The sequence below is a fragment of the Alligator sinensis genome, unplaced genomic scaffold (genome assembly GCF_000455745.1).
Source record: "Alligator sinensis unplaced genomic scaffold, ASM45574v1 scaffold883_1, whole genome shotgun sequence".
Lineage (NCBI taxonomy): Eukaryota > Metazoa > Chordata > Crocodylia > Alligatoridae > Alligator > Alligator sinensis.
Genome location: NW_005842009.1, coordinates 2,576,169 through 2,597,432, shown reverse-complemented (window position 1 = coordinate 2,597,432; position 21,264 = coordinate 2,576,169). Strand labels below are relative to the sequence as shown.

The 21,264-nt window shown below is 41.1% G+C and overlaps 1 protein-coding gene across 15 annotated transcripts in view; it reads left to right on the top strand.

The window, feature by feature from the left end:
* Positions 1-21,264, top strand: part of EPB41 (erythrocyte membrane protein band 4.1) — a 140,520-nt gene that overhangs the window by 51,940 nt on the left and 67,316 nt on the right. For 11 of the 15 annotated variants that reach the window (XM_025201958.1, XM_025201963.1, XM_025201961.1 and 8 more), the window contains exons 2-3: positions 16,897-17,354; positions 19,265-19,495. In XM_025201958.1, the coding sequence (XP_025057743.1) occupies positions 16,897-17,354; positions 19,265-19,495 (689 nt within the window). Of the gene's footprint in view, positions 1-7,029; positions 7,204-16,879; positions 17,355-19,264; positions 19,496-21,264 lie in introns of those variants that run through there. The other 4 variants (XM_025201965.1, XM_006021880.3, XM_006021879.3 and 1 more) reach the window with 2 other exon arrangements.

Below are 21,264 nucleotides of genomic sequence, written 5' to 3'. Positions count from 1 at the left end.
CAGTGCATTTTCAGTATTTATTATTTACTTTTGCAGTCTTTCCCACCCTTCTCCCTCACCCTTCACAAAAATAGTGTTGACTCAGGACTGAGCAATTATTGGATTACATTGGTTTATTAAACATAAGTATTTCTTTTGAATGCTCAGGTATTGGTTTCGGTAGTTGGATGTGTGTGGGGGTGGGAGGGTGCACATGTGTGGATGCACAATGTATTTATGTGCTAAAATGTTTTTACTGTCTACACTGCCAGAAGCATGTATTTAGGAATGTCTTTTGGGGTTGGTTATAGGATTGTTGTTTGCCTTTGCTAGTCTATGTTGACAGTCATAAGCAAACAGCAACAGTACAATAACTAGTACCACATCCACCTTCCTGTAGTAGAGGCTGGGGGAAAGAGGGACAGAGCTCCAGATTTCTTGTTGTTTTCTTCACCTTTTTAATAATAGCTGAAAACATGTAGTTCTCTCCCCTTCACCCCATGTTTCTGCATGTCCCTGTCATGCCATAGGTCCTGTATCTCTTTTGAAATGTCTAAATAAATGTCTTTGTACCCGGGCTTGCGCTGCCCCTTCCCCCCCACAGACTGTACCAGGGAGCTCTTCCTTAGCTTGGCAGCCGTACAGGGTTTGACTGGAGCTTTGTGTCATGCCAAAGGTGTGCACCAGGAAAACTGATACTTCTAAAATACGTAGGATTTTAAGGGGGCTGCTCTTCCAGTCACTTAAATCCCTAGTCCAACTTGGGTCAAAATTGAGACCTGAGCAATCACTATCATGGGAATACAGGTATGGTAGAACTGTTGCTAGAAGATTGTTTGTGCAGATATAGGTAATGCTGAATCCACAGGACGGTATGGGTGGAGCAGGGCTGACAGGTTGTGAACTGTATAGGAACATGGTTTAACTTGATTGCAACTAACTGATAGGGGTCACAATTGAAGACAGGCAGAGATGTGCCAACATAGGGCAAGTTTGATCAGTAAAAATGTGTGGTATAGTGGACCATAATTAGTTTTATGACAAAAGCAAGGATGAAAAAAATCTGAGATTCATCTGTTGGTGCAGGAGGTGATACTGAATGTGAGGTGGGAAAGAGGAAAATGGCTTCTGCCAACTTCATCAGTGAGGAGGCCAGTTCAGCCCCTGGCTTGGACCAAGAAAAGCCTAATTTGCACTCCCTGCTATATAGCGCTTATAGAACTGGGGAACTGCCCCTGGTGCAAAGGGGCCCTTGAGTGACTAACCTAGCCCTCTGCCTCCTAATGGATTTGCTAGTCTTATGGGTCTTAGGACATTTTGCTACTTTTTCATTAGCTTGCATAATGCAGGCACACATTAGATCTTAAAATATTGAAAGTCCCACAGGTGCATGAGGGATGGTTCTGACTACGTATTGTATAGAGCATAGCTTGAGGATGTTTGTTCATGGGAACAAATTTGTCTCTCTTCTCATGAGAGTTTCTTTTGGACTACTGCTGCATGTATGATGCTGAATGGTGGAAAGGAAATGAAAAGATAGCAGAGCATTAAGGTCAGCCTGGTGGCAGGGAAATGAGAGGAAAGAATTCACTTGTTGTTTTTCCTGTAAGATTAAGCTGCAGATAAATGTTGGTGAAGCATAATAGCAGTGATGGTTGTGCAGCAACCTTTGGAGTCTCAAGCTGAATGTGTGTGTATAAGTTGAATTGCTCTTCCTGAGCCCCAGAAGCTGTCTTGCTCAGTAGCAGTCTTTCTTATCTTCAGTGTGGTCCTTTTCCTAGGCACTGGGATGTGCTTTGAGAATGAGTGTTTTCCTCATTCAAAGCATTTCTTAAATCCTCTTCCTTTTCTTGTTTAACAAAAAACAAAACAAAACAAAAAAAACAACTGTGCTATTCTCCCTATTACCCAGACTCGCAGCCTAATTGGCCTTACTTGTTCCTTGCTTTCTTTTTCTCCAGTGTCTCATCCTATTCCACTATTCCCATAGCCAAAACGTATCTACAATCCTCTGTATGATCCCTCCTTAGATTAAGGTAAACTCCTCTGACTACCCACCTCTCCCATATCTATGCTTTCAACATAACTGCCATAAACTCTTCATTGGCATCATGTTTTTCTGATTCTCTCACCTAGTTTCCTGCATCTCCTTGCTGTTGCCTTCAGGATTGAATAGCTGGCCCCTCATTTCTTTTTCTCCCTCTTGCCCAACTCCTTCTTAATGTTCTACACTATGCTACCTGTATCTGCCATATTAAACTTTTCTTCTAGTTACACTTCTGTGGCTTCCTACCCACGTTTTCCCTTGTGTCTGGAAGAACAAAAACTGATTTGAGATACCTTTTGCACAGTGTCTGGTTAGGCTGTGGGATTCAGCTAGCTGCATACTGTGGCAGTGGTGAGAGGAGTAATAAGATTCAAAGAAGGATTTGGCCTTTTTATGGACAATGAACCTAGATACTTTTGTGATAGTTCCTTTCCTTTTTCATGTCCTTATGACAAGGTATTTGACAGAATATGCAGATGTGTTGGAATCTGTGATCACTTCTGCTATAGCCTCAAACTTGTGACCTCTGGGCTTTCAATCATGCACCTTGGCGCCCATGCTGCCCCAGCCCCCTTAGCAATAGTTGATGCTAATATAAGTAGTATTGGAAGGGTGAAAATGCCTTAGGTTTCAGGTTTACACCAGGTACTTTTATTATTTTCATAGAAAGCAACTTATTCTACACATTCCTGTGCTTTTTCCTAAAACAGGGGTGTCATAGATGTGGTTTGTGGGATTCCTGAAGGGGCTGGGATTTGGAGGGTGGGGCCTCGAATCTGGGATATACAGCCCCATTGGGGATGCATTTCGGTGATGGCTGGGCATGTGGCAGCTGCGTTAATCCCTGTGGTTCCCTGACACTTGCTTTGCCACCAGAGGTGCGTCCAGTTCTGGCCCCCAAGAAGCCCCATAATCTGGATCTGGCCCAGGGAGCCAAGTAGGGTGAGTTTGATATCCTTGCCTTGAAAAAGCATCTAATGCTGGTTGCAGTCTGTGATCAGGTACCAGGCTAGATGAACCATGGGTCCAACTCAGCACAGGAGTCCCTGGTTTTCGTTTTGTATTTTGGGTTTTTTTAAACCTAAAGTGATGTCTACATTGTGGTACTGTAGTAAAAATAAGAAAGATGCAGGGGTTGTTGAGGCTTTGGGTTTTTCTTTCTTTCCTTGCTTGGTTTCTTATGGTTGTAAGGCATTGAATTAGTTGCTGGATTGTTCTGATCCTGGTTAATTCATAACTGTTTTGCACTTCCTTCTTCTTCCTCCCCTACCATCCCCTCTAAAATACTGACATCTGACCAAATGTATTCAGGTACTTGAGAGACTGAGATCTAGACAGTTCTGCCTTAGAAATGTGTCATATTACAAACTGTCAACTGGGATAACTAAATATTTTACATTCAACTGATCTCTCTCTTGGAATGTTAAACAGCATTAAGGAGAAGGAAGGGGGGACCTATTTTGTCAATTGAGGGTAGCATCAGTATGTGTTGAATTATCTGCTTGAATATTTTTTTAAGAGTAGATCACAATTCTGAGTTATTACTTAATAATTCGAGGCCCAATCTTTGAATCCTTGCAAGTAGACTTAACCTAAATCACTAGGCATCCTTGTGAGCAAGGGATTGGAAGATCAGTCTCTTTTTTTTTTTTTTTTTTTTTAGTGTAAGTTTGACTAAAGCAGTAGAACTGAACTATAGCCCTCTTTAAGAGATTGGTATGTAATTTAAATCCCAAATTCTGGTTTGTGTGGATTGTTTGGATTTTTGTGGGCTCTTAGAAATCATAATTCTCTTGTGTATTACTTCTATTGCAGGTAATAACATTTGTGAGTGGTTTAAAAAAAAATGTTTTCAAGTCTGATGTTTTTCCTTTCTTATGCAGTTTTTTTTGGTGGGAACTGTGAGGGTGGTTCATAAAGAAAACCTGAGAACACACACAGATCTCATTACTGAAGCAACCGCAGAGTAGGCATTTAAGCAGAATGTAATGAGTGCAAGGAGCAGTCCAAGTGTGAGACCGAGCTGTAGCCAGGCATGCTTAATGCAGCCATTTGGAATCTCCTACAGAATGGCAGTAGGCGACTAAAGCTTTTGAAAGCCTTTAGCCTCAAACATCTTTTCTCATTCTCATTGCGCTAGTAATACACACACTTGTGTGTGTTTGTGTGTACACATGCTATTATTTAGCAGGCTGCTCTTTATCAAAGGAGTGCATAGGTCCCTCTTGGATTCTAATTACAGCTTTGCCTTGGAAAACAACCAAAGGGAAAATAACAAAAGCAAAAACCGTTTCACTCGGTGCCTGAAAAACCAGAAGGAAGGAAAGCAAGCCCTTGTTACATTATACAGCAAGTGTAAATGAGGCGTAGTGCGAGTAAACACATCTGTGCGCAGAAGAAAATATTTTATGAAGGCTTGATGGCAAATCTATTTTAGTTTACTTGGCTTCAGTCTACTGCTTGCCTCTTGATGATAAGAAATGTCTGCCTTAAAAGCAAGGGTACTGGCAGAGTGTGAAGTCTGTAACTTACTTGACCAGTCTTTATCATTTACACCTTATTGTATTAAAAACAGAACTGGAGTGGCTTCTAAAGTGAAAGCAGTAATGACCTGCAGAAAATGCAAATCTTGAAATTTGATTTTTTTTTTTATTTATTTATTTTTTTTTTGACGTACCATCACAGTCTGACATGGCTACCACATATGAGCGTTCAGGATAGTCTCGTACACCCAGCGGAGTTGGCTGAAATTCCAGTGGGAGGTTCTAGTGATGACATAAATGAAAAGCTGTTCCGTTACCACAGTCCTTGATGAAATTGTGGTCTTTGCTCAGATTTTGGTGTGTTCTTTGTTTAATGCACTTCGGTCTTTCCGCTCAGCTCTGGGGCAGGCCTGAGAAAGGAACTAGACATCACTATCTGTGAACTGCACATGTAAGGAGTCATGTGCTGGGTGGGGCCATTCTTCTACCAGTTCCTCCCTTCATCAATACTGTCCCGTATATTATCAACTCTACTTGTAGAAGGACTGAGCTTCAGTGGCCAGTAAAGGAGCTGTGCTCCCGGTTGCTCTTGCTGTTCTTCGTAGCATTGCTGCTATTAATAGAGCATTTAACAGGCTTATTATATATTTTTTCTGATATCTGTACTGAAATGGCAATAAGGAGAGAAGCCTAGTCATCAGGATTGCATTCTGTCACGAAGTGAATAAAAGAAGGAACTATCTGTGTAGACATATATTCTTCAAACATATATTAATTACAATTTTAAACTAAGGAAAATAGTTGTCTTGCTATGCTTTGTTAGCAGACTAGAGCAGTTACTGGCAACCAGACACAAGTGAAATGTAAGCCTTCTCTTGATATAGTCCATATCCATTAATAAGACCCTTAAACAATTGCATAATTTCAAGTTGTATTTTAAATCTTTAGAATATTTTCAGGAAAGCTTTTGCTGGGAGACATTCCAGAGAGGAACTTCCTCCAAGTACTTGCACACCATTAAATTTGTAATAATTTTCCCCCCTCTTAATGTTGGATCATTTTATAAATCCAGACTTCAGTTTGACACACATGATCTGGCTCCAGCAGATGGTAAGCTACTGTTTTCTCCCTCATTGAAATAGAAAAGCTGTACTATGGCGAAAGGATGAAGGAGGGGCATGGTACTGCTGACATACAGTAGATTACTGGGCCTGGTCTAGCGAGAATTAAATCTAGCCAGTGACAATGTACCATCTGGATTGTAATATTGGGTGGGTTTTTATTTTCTTTCTTTGTTGCTATTGAGCGTAAATCTTAAAGTAATTCCCGTGGAAAGATATCTCTGGTTCTGCTAGCATAGTGTCACTATTTGATTAACTGCCCCCTTAGTCTGTTTAGGAACCAAAATACAGTGATTCGTCGAGTAGCTAAATAACATTTAAAATACATTCTGCCTAGGATTTAAGTTCCCACTTGTAGGGACTCTAACCACATTTTGTCCAGGTGAAACACACTTTGTATTTCTGTTTAAAAGAAAACTTCCCCGATGCACTTCGTCACCAGAAGCTTCGAGACGTTGGTGTAGAAGGTGATGTATGCAGAAGTAGTTTTAGAATTAATTTGTATTATTTCTCAATGTGGACATTTAACACTGCCTATAAAATGCTCATAGCATTGTCAATGGAGCACTTTCACTCTAAATTATTAACTATTTTTGAACCTATTGAAAGGAAATATTTTGTACATCTAGCAGTCTCTGAATTTATTGATTCCATTTGTCATCTAGTCAAACAATTCTGCAGTATTTTGGGGCTGTACAATGAGGTTGAGGTGTAGTATGAGCAAATTGAGACTGAGACTGCTGCTGAATTGCTAGAGGTTGTAGAGGTTGCACTGGGTTTCTTTCTAAACTATTTAAATAATGTTCTCGAATGTCATTTTTTGAGCCCTGCTAAGAAGCGCTCAATGCATATTTTTCCAAAGAGAATTCTGTTAGAGTACTTGGGTTGTTGTTAAATAAAGATCTTCCATTTTCAGATGTTCCTTATGAAAATTGACCTATTATTGTTATAAGTAGCAGCAACCAAAGTTACTTTAATTGGAAGATACTTGAGACTAAACAGACAACAGGTTTTATTAGTCTGAACATCAAAACAGGAGTGGGGACATTTTACACACTAGGCTTAAAAGGCAATTTACTGGAATTAGATGGGATTGCTTTGAGGCAAAGTGTTAATTTGTACACTTCACAGGTACTTAATGTGGGACAATGGCCTTGTCTGGCTGTAAGATCTGAGGTTTGCTGTGAGAAGATGCTCAAATAGAAATCAAACTGATTGTCTGTTTTTTATCCTGAGACGTCTCACTTCCAGTTTAGTTTGCCCTTTTTACAATACCTTTCCATATGGCCGTTTTTTCCCTTCTGGCTTGTGTGGTCCTTTAATGAGTCTAGAAGAATAAAGAAGGGTGTTTTTTTTCTTTTTTAAAATAGGAGAATAAGAGGCAAGAACTCTTTTTGTGGGCGATATGTTTTACTGGACTGACTGTGCAGTTGGGAGAAACAGAGATGACCTTTCGGGTACCAGCGTACCCTTCCTCCTCAGGTCTCACATTTTTCCTGCGCTTTCACGACCGCAACATCACCCAAACGTTACCGTTGTAAAATCATGAAATTTGTCACAGGAACTTAGGCAGGTACAGGCTTAAAAATTACTACCTCATTTGCTTTTTAAACATGGACAAAACTAAAGTAAAGTATGTGCCCTTTTAATTAAAATTGTGTTTTATCATTTTCATGGTCTATTGCTCCAGCAGTGTTTTTGTTTGTTTGTTTGTTTTCCTTTTCATAAGGGCACACATTTTCTCAGGTAGAAGGGATCCAAAGCAGTATATGGTGGCAAGAATAATTTTATTTTCTATAGCCTAACTTGTGTACTATGTCATTACACAATTCTGTATATTATCAGTAGAAGTTATTTGTCAAAGACCAGATTTTCTTTGTTCCTTCTATTCTTCTGTTTTTTTTTATTTCAAGAGACCAAAGCCTTGAAGTTAAACGGTCAATTCTGTAACAAACTTTAACATGATTTGGATGCTCAGCATTGATGGCAGGAATAAGTTAGTAACTGTACCTTGTCTGAATAATAAATGTGTGCTTGCTTCTGAGTAAATGTTAACTAATGCACACTAAAGCAGTTCTCAATCCTTGAGACGCACTGCAATAGTTAGATACTGAGCTACTAGCATTACTCTGGGTCGTTATGACAATTGACCTCAGCTATATTTGGCTTTGATGTGACATCTTTTATTAGTAGTCTAAATTTATATCTTCTTCTAAATGAAGATCTTCTGAAAACAGATAGATGAACTGTGAAGTAGTGACTTAGTGTCCCTCAACCTAAGGTTTGAAATATCTGGATGCCCTGGCAAGGGCATATCCAGGATCAGGCAGACCTTCCAGATTTTCCAGTTAGATCATTCTAAGTTACAGCAGTTTAGCACAAATGCCCTGGGAGAAGTAGCGCCTGAGACTGCAAAACCCAAAGGCCCATCTGCACTTTTTGTAATGACATTAAAAGCTCCCAGGTCAGTGTTGCGTTGGGGATTTGCACCAGTGTCCTTGACTGAAATGTCTCCTTTCCCTGCATAAGCATAGCCCAGGGGCGGGCAATTATTTTGGGCGGAGGACTGCTTACCAAGTTTTGGCAAGCTGTCCAGGGCCACATGGGTAGCCCCACCCTTTGACAGGTGCCCCACCCCTGGTTACCGTCTTGTGACTGGAAGTCTTGCCCCCTAACCCCTGACCTTTGCCCCCAGAAGTACTCTTTTCAGTAGGGGGTTTTGCCATCTCAGAACCAGAAAAATACCAAATTATATTCTAAAAAGTGAACATCTAAAACATTCATTAATTTGATTTCAAAAAATGTTTTTGTCCTGGCTTACATGTCTTTGTGTAGTGTACGTAGAGGTGACTGTATAGAATAGCTTAAAATGAAGTCTTATGCTTGTATATTGTGGGTGGTGGGAGACATGGGGGGTGGGTTTAGGTTTGCTGCAGGTATGTGGGGTGTGGGGGAGAGTTTGGGTGCGTCTGTGGAGGGTAGATAGGTGTGGGTGTGGGATGAGGTAGTATGTGGGTGTGTGCATGGATATGTGGGGTGCTGGTGTGTATGGGGTTTCTGGGGGGCTGGATGTGTGAGGGGGGAGGGTGGTTGTGTGTGTGGGGATGTGGGTGTGGGGGCCTGTGTGTATGGTAGTGCAAGGGGGGGTGCATATGTATGGTGGAGTGTACAAGTGGGACTCACCCTACAAACAGACACAAAGTACCTCCACGCACCATGCATGCATGCACACACATGCATGCACGCACGCACCCATTGAAAGATGAGTAGGGAAACAGTGGAGGCAGGGAGGTAAGTGATGCCTTGAAAGAAGAGTGGAAGGGCATGTGAAAAAATAAGAGATCTCTTCCAAGCATATTCAGACAAGATTCTGCTGATTTATCAGGTATATTTTGCCTTTATTCCAAATCCAATTTTTCCTTTTGCTGTGGATTTTCAAAATGACACGGGAGCTCTTAAAACTTGAAAATGCCTTTAAATAATTTGAAATAAGCATTTTTCTTTGAGGTCCACTTTTTCTGGAAAACTACATCAGTTATGCCCTCAGAAGAGTGGGCAGTGGGTCAGAACTGAAACTGGGTCTTATTCTGCCTTATTTCTTTCTGTTGGATGTTCTGAAGTAAATTTGTGAGAAGGGCAAGGCATCAATATTATATGTAAGCAGCAGAAAAACTTACAAAATGTTAGAAGAGCAGTTTGGCTTCAAAAAGAAAAATCTCACAAATAACATGCTAGTTAAGATTAGGTTAAATTATCCTAAATCTGTCTATTTTGCAAGCATGAAGTAGCCCACTGGTGACAGCCTAACTGAAATGTATCAAATTATAGGTCAGGATTTAGAGACCGCCTCTGTCTAGAGATCCCAAGTGTTCAGAGGAAAGATTGAGTTCAGTAAAGGTGGCATTAAAGCATTTTGGAAGTATCTGTGACTCATCTAATGCATGATAATAGTTTTTTCCTTTTCATTAATGCAAGAGTAGTGGAAGTGTACTAGTGGGAAGAAAGAAAGAAAAAAGAAGAATAGAGTTTTCTCTGAAATCCCTTTGAAGGTTAAGTATCATTGCATTGATTTGTGCTGGCCTAAAAAAGACAGTGAGCTTCTTAAAGTTTTTCTGTTGCTCTTCAGTATCTTTGCCTGTTGCACTTACTAGCTGTCTAGCCTTGACATACCCATCCATACGCTTCCAAAATGGTGTCCATAGCCTGTTACTAGTGTTTTTGTCTTAGTGATTTGGATTAACAGCAGTCTCTTCCTGCTGGCAATTCAAATATTTCAAGATCAGCTTTACAATTTTAGTTTTTGATATCTTAAAAACCGTATTATTGAAAGCTGGTAGGGAGAATAGAGCATTTTTGTTGTGAATACTTCTTACAGCATCTTAATTGCAAATGATTTCACTTGATTCTTATGTTGTGTATATATATCTGGGCATAAAGCCCTGTGAAACCCTGTCTAGTATAGAATAGTGCGGTCTACTATGAGCACATGCAAGCAATCTTCTGCTCCTGTGCTAAATTCCTGTAGAATTGAATCTTATTCCAGTTACTGCATCCAGTTGATCCAAAATATCATCTAAAACTCTGGAATGAGCGTCATGATTGACAGTACTGCTCATCAAATGCAGTGTAACTTTCCATCCCAAGGACAAAGCTTATTTGCGCACAAGGGGAAACTTTTGCGGTGTAGAAAGGGCTCAAAGAAACATCTCAACTGCAGAACAAACAGCCTGAGAAGTTGAGGATCATTGCAGACCTTGCTATCTTTTGTTCCATCTGCAAGGTGTACATCTTGTTAATTATAACATCTTCAACAAAAATATACCACTGGGTATATGTAATAAAAAGAAAAAACCCCAAACACTATTAATATCTATGCTTCTTGCCTCGGACAGAGGATCAGAGGATTCATGGAGCATGCTGACAATAACTGGTAGTCCTGTTGTTTTATGTCTTGGAAAATGCTAAGTCCCCTGGTGCAGAGGGTGGGATGATTAGTGTGCGGGCCGGGTGCGAGCCGGGCCCTTTTTCGTGCTGCACACGGGCTGTGGCCAGCAGTCCAGGCACGCGGGGTCGGAGAGAGGAGGCGCGTCAAGCTAGAATTAGGCACAGACTCGTAGCGGTAGATTTAAAGATTGTTTACTTACACCGGAGATGGTTGCGGTGCAGGCTGGAAAACTTGCTTGAGTTGCGGTTACAGACAAAGACAACGCGAACGGTCACGTGGAGTTTGCTAGGCTCCACGGAAACAGAGCTCCGGATGCTCTGGGTGAGCGCGCCACCAAAATCAGAAACTCGTAGATACGTCTTATAAAATTTGTCGCTCGAAGACGGGAAGAGGTGGGCAATGGATCAGGTCACCAAGCTCCTCTGAATCTCACACAGGGGTCTTTATTTCCCTGCCGTGTACCCAGCGTCCCCACGAGATGGATGTGGAGTCCTCTTCGGCTTGGGCGGAAACCGCTCAAGCCTCTTATATGGCTAACAGGCCAATCGTTAGCCGCCACGTGTGAATAATTTAGAACTAGCCAATAGCGGGACACAAATTTGCATGCGGGTGGCGGGAACTCCTTTGCACCATGCATTTCCCTTGCAACTTGAGCAATGCACTCTGCAAAGGAAGCTGCAAATAGGCGGGAAACTCTTCCTTGCACCGGGGTTCTCCTCTGCAGCAGAAAGCTCCACCGTGCAACAAAGCTGCAATTTGGCGGGGATAATTCTGGTGCCGAAGCGCGCACAAAATCATACCTTTGGGTTATGACAATTAGAACCTGCACTTCATAGAAGGTAGCTCTTCAGAACTGAAATGTTGAAAGGGCCTCAAGTCTTCAGAGCTGCAGATGTGCATCATCAGTGCAGCAGGTGCCTAAAGAGGACTTGGAAGTGGTCTGCAGGATCTAAGGATGTCTCTTGAGAGGGCAGCACAGGAAGCTTATGTGTGCATTTCAACATGTAGGTCTTATCTCAGAATTGAAGGTGTTTCCTATTAACAGTATCTTTCCTGAATATTTAACAAGCTCCCTGTGTAGGAAACTCTTGCTCTGAGCTATGCTTAGGGATTCCAGTGGATAACAAGCTAGGTGTTTAGCAAGCAGCTTTGTATAGCTAAGGCTTAAGAAATGCACGCGGAATTAAATAATGTGGTATCTTTTGATTTATTTATTTTTTTTATTATTGCTTTTTAATTTTACAAGATAAAGCCTTAGTGCATATGCTTTCAGGTGAAAGCATGAAAATGAATTCTAAATGTAAAAGCATGATGGACCAGAGTACATCAGGGTCTCATGTAAGTACGTGACTATGCCCAGCACGTTGCTGTTTGGTGCTTTGCTGATCACTAGATGTTTATTGGGAGGGGCCGTGAGAGGAAGTATGTACAGACCCATCTCCACATTCCTGGCTCTCTGAAGTATGCTGGCTTGAGAGAAGAAATGGTGTGACATCAATCCTGGGGGACAAAGGAAATGCATGGAGATGTTTGTTCATTTGAAAACAAGACCCACCTTTTGGTACTAGGGAAAAAGTATGATCTATGACTGCACAAGAATTGTTCCTTTGTTAACATCTAACCAAGTAAACAGAACAGAGACTTTGGAAAGGAAGTGCCTATTTGTAGTTCGTCTTGTTTACTTGGCTCCTAGCAGCCCCTTAACCTCAAGAGCCCTGGTTTTACCTTTACGTGGTAGGAAAGTAGGGCTGGAAGGGACCTCAGGAGGTCGTCTAGTCTGTTTAGTGTGGGTTTCAAATACGTTTTTTCAGAATGCGTTCCATGCAGAGTAACGACAAAGCAGATTTGTTTTGGCAGCCTAGCAAAGGAATTATCTTTTACCACTGAATATTAATGCTTGCATAATATGCCTGTATTTGACTCAGTGGTGTAATTAAGTGCCATCCCTTCAGGGGATGTCCCAGCAAATTGACCATTGGTGGAAGTTTAATGTGCATTTTTTTTTTCCTGATACACTCATTGTGCTTGGTAGATTACTGTTCAGTTAGTTAACACTTCCCTGTTTCTGAACTCCTGTCCTCATATTCAGCTCAGGAACTTAGAGGTGGATTGCGAGTGCTTTAATTATTGGTTTCTTTGCATTTTGCATGACAAGACTCAGAAGACTTGCAGGGCTCTTGTTCTTGTTGGATATGACAGAAAATAAGCAATGGAATGAGTACGCGGAGCTGCTGAGGTCCCAGTGTAGAGCTAGGTGTATCATGTCTTGCGCCTTTAGGATTATTTGCGTCTCCCCCTCTCTTACGTCCTACTTTGCCTGTGTTGATTGCTCATAGAGACCACAAAGTGAGACCCAGTGACATTAACTATTGCTGTTTTCTCCAGTAAGAAACCAGCTGTATGAAATGGAGAAAACTACTAGTTGCTTCTGCTGCTGAAATTTTTACTGTCCGTATTTTTTTGCATGAATCTCAAATGTCTTACAGGGAAAACAGTCTCCATTAAGCAAATATAGAACCTCTCCACTTAAATTATTAATGTTTATCCCCTGAGCTGTATTTTCAGATACTTAGAAAGTGCTATGCAGCTCTTTTTAAGGTAGAGCTGCATAGCACTATGTACATTTTATTTGAATTTTTATTAACTTTCTTGCAGAGGGGCTGTTATATGCTAAGGGGACCCTTGCCAGGCTTCTAAAAAATAAATGCACTAATTCAACATCCCTGATGATAATAAGGTAGCAACAGTAACATACCATCTCCTGAGTAGCCCCAGCAAATACTGGCACCACCTGTAGCCAGCTATACTTCATGCTTCCTGCACATGCAGGATGAAATAGGCTTGGCAGCGCACCCTCGGAGCTACAGAGAGTGACTGTTACGAGCAGAGGTGGCCGAATGAGCTCTAAGACTATGTAGGTGTCCTGCCATCTCCAATACCAGAAGGGCCTTCACTAAGTAACTGTGGTAGAGGGGCTGAGCTAGGCCACACCAGTGCAAGCTTAGAGTCTGTTAAAGAAGTAACTAGGTCACTTTTTCTAATATTTTGAAGGCCAGAAGTAACTCAAACTTGACTTTGAGATCAAGGCTGGTTTGTGAGGCTGGCCAGTGGTGAAGACACATCTGCAAGCTGAGGGAATTGGATCCACAGTAGAAGTTGAGTGTCAGATGTGGATCTCCCTGATGTAATTCTCACTCAAACAATTTAATGCAGGTTTAGAAACAGCGGGTCGTTGTGTTTTCCCTGTTGTACTGAACAGGCAAGGAGGAGAGCAGCGCAGATGGAAATCTAATACAAACAGTTTTTAAAGATGAAAGGATGTGTTTAGGTCCCTTCCAAGCGGTGGGAAGATGCAGGGGCTCATGCAAGTAAACAGAAACCTATTGTTATTTTATCCTTATCTCACTCTTCTGTTTAACTCTTTCATTTCCTCCTCTGAAGCCTTTGTGAAACTAATGCAACAAAGGGTCCAGTCATGCATGATTTTTCAAAGCCCGTCTGAAAAGATGGGCGGAGACTTTTTTAGTTTGCTTTTTGTTGGGATATTTTTTTCTTTCTTTTTTTTGATCGATATTAATACCACTACGTCTGGATAAGTGGGGTAAATAGTCTATTTTTTAGCGCCTACTACAAAACAAACTAGAAATGCTGTGTATGGACTGCATATCTTAGGGCAGTGGGTCTCAAACTGTGGTCCCCAGATGCTTTCTGGTGGTCCATGGATAGCTCAGTTGTGTCCTGCTGGGAATGAGAAAGTCAGCTATTGATTCATGTCAAATGAGTTAAAATACATTAAATATTTTAGTATTATGTTGTCTTCTAAGCAGTTAATTTAAGGTGACATTTATTTGACCATTGGTAGGTTGGAAGCATTGGCCCATCAATGGCAAATGGTGAGGAGGGTAGAAATATCCACAGGACACTAAGTTAGGACTCCAGAGATTGGGGGTAGGATAATCTTTCTCTGAGAAGTTACTAGTTCAAATTCTTCTCAGGTAAGTCATGAATGAAATCTTATTCCACCTGATGGTGTTCAGTGGCCAATAGGAAATGAGCAGAAATAGTATCTTCATAGAGTCTTGATTTTAGCTTTTGCTAGACCATTTCACATTTCAAAATCCCCTAGCATAATGGACCTGTTGGCAACCTCAACCTAGTAAGAAAGGACTGTGAAGAGTGACCTAACTCATTCCCTTAGGGAGAACCCTGACTTGGAGTGACCAAAGTGCCATATATCAGAACTATATCCGTTAGGGTAAGCATATGTCCCCAGTTTGCCTGGGACAATGCCAGATTTGAAAAGGCAGGTCCCAACCAGTTGGTGAAAATTAAAATGAAAGTCCCAGAATTGCAGGGGCATGGGACGCAGTCTGGTGGGGAAGTGGAATGGTATGGTGTGCCAGGCAGGCGGGCACCATGCTGCTCGTCTTCACCTCTGCCTCTGCCTGCAGCAGTGCCTCTGACCTTGGCAGGGAGCGAGGAAAGCGGCAGTGTCCTGGATTTCCCATGGCCACCCCACACTTAGTGCCAGCAGAGGACTTCTCCATCCGCTGTGTTTAGCAAGGCAGTCGTCACAAGCAGCACATTCCTGTAGAGAGAGAACTCTGGAAATCCCAGTGCTGAGTTTAATGTTGGAGAATCAACATAACTTGTCTGGGAGACTTGGACTATGTAGCAAATTCTGCATCTTGGGTGTTCAGAACAGTTGGTGCATACAATACAGAGTTAACAACATTTTTAGGACAACTCTTTTGTAATAGGTGAATCGCATTCTTATGCTTTTTTTCTGAAACATTTTGATTACTTTGGCAGCTAGTTCTAGGTAGAACATGACTTAAAAAAATTAAGGGGGGGGGCAAATTCTGTTTCTGTTAAATGGGGTAATGGGGGAGCCAACACTTGTCTGTTTCTTGATTCTAAATGAGAAGCTGAATAAATGTTTCTGCAAGGTTTGGGCCAGTTTGACTTGAAACAGACTTCAGATTGTGGTCCCTATGTAAGCAGTGATAACATGTTACTATAGAAACATGTGATGCAACTCTCCAAGAGTAGTTCTGTCCCCTCTAAAGCATGATTATCTCAGACCCTTTGAATAGATATTCTTCTCATGTGATTTCCATCATTTTTGCATCAATGGCTAGGTTAAAGTTGAAATAAACAGTGCATCAGATGAACAAAATGCACTTAAAAAAAACTTCATTAGAAGAATAAATTTTATTTAGAAACTATTTTAATTTTAAATTGTGATGTTTTACCATACAGTGCAAGTCTCAACTTGTCTACGCTGAATTCCACAGCCCAGTAGGTTTACTTAAAACTGCTTAAAGGCATATATAATTAAAATAATACATCTTTTAACTGGACCTCAGTAAATACTATTCTGAACAATTCTGAATAGTGCAGCAGTCTGTCTTGGTAAAGGAGATGAAGAGGATTATTATATTGCATTTGTGTATGTTTACTTCTTAATTTACCATTAAATTCTCTAGTCTGTTGCAGAGACACTTACTGTGGGTAGGCTATAAAATTTGCTCTAAGGTTGTTTTTTGGGGGGGGGGGGGGGGGGGGGCTTTTTTTTTTTTTTTTAACCTCCTTGAAGAGTCTTACTGATAATACATAATGCATATTTGGGATTTTGCTTTTGAAACGTCCTATTACGAATAAAAAAAGAATGCTGTAATATTTCAGTAAGGGAGTATGTGGCTGCTCCAGAATTTTTTGTGCAGAATGTCACTGAGAAGTTGACTTAATGATGTGCCTGTTCTCCCCTCCCCACCTTCCACAAAAATGTACAAGCAAAAAGTTCTGTTAGAAAGTAAAAACTGACCTGGGGAGGAGGGGACCTAAACTTAGACATGTCAGAGGAAGGTCCTACCTCCCTGACCTTGTTACTTGCTTTTGCATCTTTAAGTCTTCCACTCTTGTCATGTTTTGGCAGTAGCGCTCCTTGATTAGCACTTTTGATTAAGCAAGAGGGCTGCAATGATCTCCATGAATTCTAAGAAATGCATGGGAAGGAAGTGACATTTTCTGCAAGAGCTGTTAACACATCTGAAACTTGTTTGGGTTTGTATAATCCCTAATTTAAAAGATGTGCGAGCAGGCAGAGATCAAGGTGCTTCTATTGGAAAGATTAAGCAGTGAATGGTCAGTGGCAATTTTTTTTTGTATTTGAGACTCAGCAGTCCTGAGAAGAGTGGCTGTACACAAGTGGTTCTTAGTGTTTGCTCTTCCCCATGCAATGGCTTAATGCATATGTGAACCCTGAAGAAAAGTTGTTCACCTTTTTAATCTCTCTTTATAGTTTCATCATGACAACAGAGAAGAGCTTAGTGGCTGAGCCCGAACATCCTAAGGAACAGCAGCCAAAGGAGGAAGACGTAGCTGCTGAAACTCATAAGCAAGAGTTTTCTTTGGAGGAAGAGGCTCCCCAACAGGCATCTGAGGGACATAATCAGCCTGGGCAGAAGCAGAAGGCCTCCAACGGTGATACCCCCACACACGAGGACCAGAGCAAGAAAGAGCACCGCACTTCTGAGGGTCGGGGCCTGTCACGCCTATTTTCATCGTTTCTCAAAAGACCCAAATCTCAAGTCTCTGAAGACGACAAAGAAGCTGAAACTCCAAAGGAACCAGGGGAAGGAGACCAGAAAGAGAGAGACTTAGGAGCCAGCCCTGATGAAGAGATTCTGTTGAAGGCTCCAATAGCGGCACCAGAGCCTGAACTGAAGACTGATCCATCTTTAGATCTTCATTCACTCAGCAGTGCAGAGACACAGGTAAGAAAACGAAACAAAAATGGGTAAATAACAGGTGTTATAGATTCATTGCACTTGGTTTACTAGAGAGACAGATTGTATTTAAGATTATTTGTCAAATTAAATAAAGTTTAGACACAGATAAAGTAGGCATTTGCTGCACCGCTAATTTGCAGAGCAGTGGCTTTTGTTTGACACCAGGAAATCCTGGTGTCAAAAAAAACCCATGCCAGAAAAAAGCAGGGTGGTGTATGTGGTAGCAATGTGTGCTGCCTAAAACCGGAGCCTGGATGCCTAGAGCTACACTCCAGCTGCCAGCCAGGCTCTGGGCATCTGGATCACCACTGCTGCAGCCCAGGGAGGCTGCCAGGACCCCAGGTAAGGCTGCTGGGGCCAGCACAGGTGGTCCTAGCCTGTTACACATTTGTGCTGCTGCTTTTTTTCCCCATGGCAACGGTACACCTGTGCTCATGGGGGCATGGCCATTAAGTGCATGCAAGCCCCTAGTGAAAGTTTAGGACCTCAGAGTCCTCAGTTGTGGTTACACCCTGTTTTTCTGGGGCCCCACAGATACTAACACTGAGCACTAAATGTAGGTAGACTTTTTAAAGGATTGTAAGAAAATTAGAGAACCGGTTTCCAGGAACTCTGATTTAGTTTTTTAGGCTAGATCATAAAACTTTAAAAAGGTTGATATAATTTCTACCTTAGAGATGAAAAACTGAAGCAAAGGATATAATAGACAATCAAAAGTAGCTGTATGTTTTGGATCTTGGGTTTGAAATGCAGAGGTCAGGCAAAGTGCTTTTAGTTGGACACCTAAAGATTGATGGCCAATTCCTTTTTTCTTTTTTTTTTCTTTTTTTCTTTCTTTCGGTCTTTGTGGGGAAGCCACATAGTAGGCAAGTGGTAGAGCCTGGGATGGAATTCAGCTCTCTCTAGTTTTGTCTATATGGCACGATACATTGTTATGTAAGGATGGGCCAGCTCAGGTGCGAGAGATCGTATAGCCATGTTGGTGCAGGTTAATTAGCTCCATTGAGAAACAGGGATCATTAGCCTAGTGGAACACTACATTAGCTCAGGCTCATTTTTTTGCTCAGAACTGGCTCAGGTATCTTAGACGAGCCCTGCCCTGTGTCTTGTAAAGAAACCCTTGGGTTTCACACCACTGATTTAAGCACTTGTTCGCACTGCCTGACGCTAGGGTTGTGTGTCAGTGAGGTAAATATGAAGTCTACAGCCCATGTCTTTGAATTTTAGAGAAATACGAGCTCAAAGGTTACATTATTGCCAACCCCAAGAATTCTGTCCCGCTGCCGTGAAAATATTCTGTGTACAAAAATACTAAAGTGTGCGCTGTTTTCAGGCAAGTGTGACAGTCTGTTATTTTAATACATGAATAAGCTAATTTGCTGGCTGCCTTGCCTACAAGATTCAGTTTCAGGTAGGGGAAGAATCTGACACACCTTAAATGAGATGCTACTAATGGATTATGAAGACCTGCACAGTTTAATCAATCCTCTTTTTCTTTCATGCTTTGATAATTTCAATCAATCGCAGTAACTATTAGTGTATCATTAGATTTTAGAATTAACACCCAGTTGAACTCTTCTTTATTCAACTTGTGTCAGAGCTGTTGTTTTGGGTATTTTGCTCAGGGAGATGGTACTGCGTTGATTTACATTTCAGTTATTTTCAACTAGCAGGGGCAGAAATATAATTCAAGGTAAAAAGTATAAATTAGAGAGAGCAGGTTACAGGCTCAGAGAAAAGCACTGGTGGTTTGAGCTCCTGAGAACTGGGCAAGTTTGATCTCTGGTGGGTTTTAATTACCTAAAATTACATCTGTTCAATCAATATGCTGTTTGTGTGACACTACTTGCTCGAAACATTTAAGTAATAGATTTGTGTGTATTGTGGGGTTTCAGCCTGCTCAGGAGGACAGAAAAGAAGATCAGGACCCAGACATCAGAGACTTTGAGGTTAAGGAAGACGGTGGTGTGCAGGAAGAGTGTTCCAGGGCAGAGGTGAAAAGAGAGAACCCGGAGACAAAGGCAGACAAAGACTTAAAGGCCACCCAGAGAACAGTGAAAAAACACAGAAACATGCACTGCAAAGTTACCTTGCTGGATGACACCATTTTTGAGTGTACTATGGATGTAAGTGCTTTTGTTCTTTCAGTATGTACAGATGGGAGAAGCTGAAAGTTGCACATAAATAAGGGTCTAATAGCATGTCAGCAAAGTGAATGGCAAAACTTTGTTGGAGAAGAATCATGCCCTAAGCTATAATAATTATTTACAATGTACAAAAAATGGTCTGACACTTTGGAAATTACCCCCCCAAAAAAAAGAGCGAGAGAGAGAAAAAGTGCTTGACTAGTTGAAGGCATTTTAAAAAAATCGTTATTATCTGTGTCTCACCCTCCTCTCCCGTCCTCCCCTCCCACCCCCTGCCCCCCAAGCTCTTGATGTTTCAGACTACAGTTAGATTCTGATATCCTACTAAGGTTCAACTATATGTCTAAATATTTTCTGGCTTTGAGTTGAACAATGTGTATTGTCAGCTGGTTTTATGTGCTTTGGCAAGCTTTTCTCTCAGCTCAGAATAGCTTAGAAATATAAGATTACATTGCTGCTGACTAATAACCAGAGAACAATTTCAGCAAAGCTCATCACAGAAAAAATTTAGATTGCTTCCACATGAACTTTTGTCAAAATATTGTTTGTGGTCCTTTTCTTTTAATCAAATTCTTCCTGTTTATACACATCAGATCTTGAAAGACTTAGCTGAGATGCTTACTGGGCATAACTCTTTCATTTATTTATTCTCACATCAATGTTTGTACGAATTCTTACTGAATGGTTACAGTAGTATTGCTGGCAGTCCACACGTGCTCTTGACCTAGCCCTCATGAGGGAGTGGGCTGTCTTTAAATAGCCACTAACAGAATTGTTGGCCCACAAGGCATTTTGTGTTTCCACATAAAAATCATAGCAAAATGACAATGTTTTGCATATTGTTGAATATGTTTGGACTAAACAGCAATAGAATTTAGAATCCACATCAAAGCGACTCCAGTAGTTCTGTAATGCTATGTCTGAATATTTTTTGTTTTACATTATTTTTATTATATACTATTTCATCAGATGACCCACTGTGACAGGAGTAAAACATTTATCAGAGATCTCTACCTCAGTCTCTGAATATTTGGCCCAAATGTTAAAAAAATCAGATATTTAGCATTTGAGATTTCATGAATGTGTTAATATCTGAATCTGCTAGTTAAGTTAAGATTACAGAATTATAGATGCCCATTTGTGGTCTGTTTGAGTCCTGGGGCTTTTTGTGCAAAGCAGTTCCTTGGATGTACAAATAGGTCACTGCATCTGTGTTTGTAATACTGATGCTGCTGCTTTTGCATAGAATTGGCTACTTAAATTTATCACTGGATCATCAGCATTTAGGGTATGTGTGGGTTGTAAAGGTGGGGTTTTTTAATGAGCAGAACCTACAAGGTCCTTGGTTATAAAGTTGACATCCATAGGAAAGAAACGTTAAGCATCGTGGATGAGCAGTGGGTTCAGTACTGCTGCCCTGGACAGCGTGTTATTTTTAAGTTTCATATACCACTGCCTGGAGCTGTGCTTGGTTGGTTGTTTTAAAAAAATATATATTTTCTCGTGATTTCTGCCTCTTTCTTAACTTGTATGATTGGTTGATGATAGCATGAGGCAGTATGATAGGTACTATTACCTCACCCTGGGTAACAAGATAAATCTCTTCCACATTATAACCCAGAAAATTATGGTAAAGTTAAAGATCAGATTGTATAACACTCTCTTCTGTGTAAACATATATTGATGCAACTACTCCCATTGTCTTTACCTGCAACATAATCTCACCAGTTTGTGAGAAACGAGTTAAA